The 1436-nt window shown below is 37.7% G+C and overlaps 1 protein-coding gene across 1 annotated transcript in view; it reads right to left on the bottom strand.

Moving 5' to 3' along the window:
• LOC101848909 (A disintegrin and metalloproteinase with thrombospondin motifs 5) overlaps positions 1-1436 on the bottom strand; it is a gene marked incomplete in the record, with an annotated part of 64859 nt that overhangs the window by 42171 nt on the left and 21252 nt on the right. Inside the window, 1 exon segment of the mRNA XM_013086722.1 lies at positions 553-875. Coding sequence (XP_012942176.1) covers positions 553-875 — 323 coding nt within the window.

Below are 1436 nucleotides of genomic sequence, written 5' to 3'. Positions count from 1 at the left end.
CATCCATCCATCCATCCATCCATCCATCCATCCATCCATCCATCCATCCATCCATACATACATACATACATACATACATGCATGCATGCATGCATGCATGCACAAGTAAATGAATAAATGAATGAATGAATGAATGAATGAATGAATGAATGAATGAATGAATGAATGAAAGAATGAATGAATGAATGAATGAAGAAACTAATAAAAAAAACAACCCAGAATTCACTACATCTACCCAAACCCATCCCCGAAAACAACAGCAACAATGACAATATCACCAACAACAACAACATCAATAGTAAAAGAAAAAACAACAACAACAGAAACAACAACATCAACGACAACAACAACAAGAAGAAAACCTGACGCAAAATACACAGAGGGTTTCAACCCAAACTATCGGAGCTTCAGTACCATCACATCGAACAACAACAACCGCAGCAACGACGACAATAAAACTACAATAAAACCCGATAGAAAATACCACCACCAACATCAACACCAAAAATACCACCACCACCAACAACAACAACAACAACAGCAAAAACTTACATCCGTCATTGTAAAGGCGTAAAATTCCCGAATGTCCTTCAAAGCCTCCTCTCTGTTATCGGCGTTATTCAAAAACAATTTGTAATTTCCGTAGTCGACAACTGCAACCACATCCACATAGTATGTATTTGCCTGTCGTCGGTATCGATTCTCATAGTCAGACGGTGGTATACGTGAATCTTTTTTATTTGAAATTTCGCCCTTCATTTTCAGTGAGCGATGAATTTTCTTTTGAGAAGCTCGTTTGAAGAATGACAGAAATGGCAGTTGCTCTTCTGGATCTGACTGCAATATCTCTGGAGCTCTCTTTATACGTTCCGGAGCTGGAGATAGAGAGAAAAAAGGAAATAAGAAAAAAAAAAGAAAAGAAAAGAAAACGAGCACAGAAAATACAACTTCGTTCATACAACTGAGATTTTTCCATACAATGATACATTGCTCACAATATAAAAAGTTGGATAATTTCATTTGTGCCTTCCGAAGGAAGTGCTTTTTCTGGAGGGTTGGGAAAGATCATTATACATACAGACAGTTTGCAGATGCACAGCTCGTTTATGTGTTTTGATTTGAGGTTTATCAAAGTATATAGCATTGCCAAAGCGGTCCCACAAAGGAAAGAGAGAGAAAGGAATGTGCCATGGGGAAAAGGAGGGGGTGTATATTATAGAGGGAGGTACAAAGAAAGAAATATACGTATATTAATGAGAGTAATATAGAGACAGACCTAGAGAGAGAGAGAGAGAGAGAGAGTAAGAGAGAGAAAATAAGAGAGAGAAAGAGAGAGAGAAAGAGAGAGACAAAACGAAAGGGAGAGAAAGAGGGAGAAAACGAGAGCGAAAGCAGATGGAGAGGGAGAGAGAGAATAATAATGATAATAATAATAA

The sequence above is a fragment of the Aplysia californica genome, unplaced genomic scaffold, assembly GCF_000002075.1.
Source record: "Aplysia californica isolate F4 #8 unplaced genomic scaffold, AplCal3.0 scaffold00496, whole genome shotgun sequence".
Classification (NCBI taxonomy): Eukaryota; Metazoa; Mollusca; class Gastropoda; order Aplysiida; family Aplysiidae; genus Aplysia; species Aplysia californica.
This window is presented reverse-complemented; position numbering and strand designations above follow the sequence as displayed.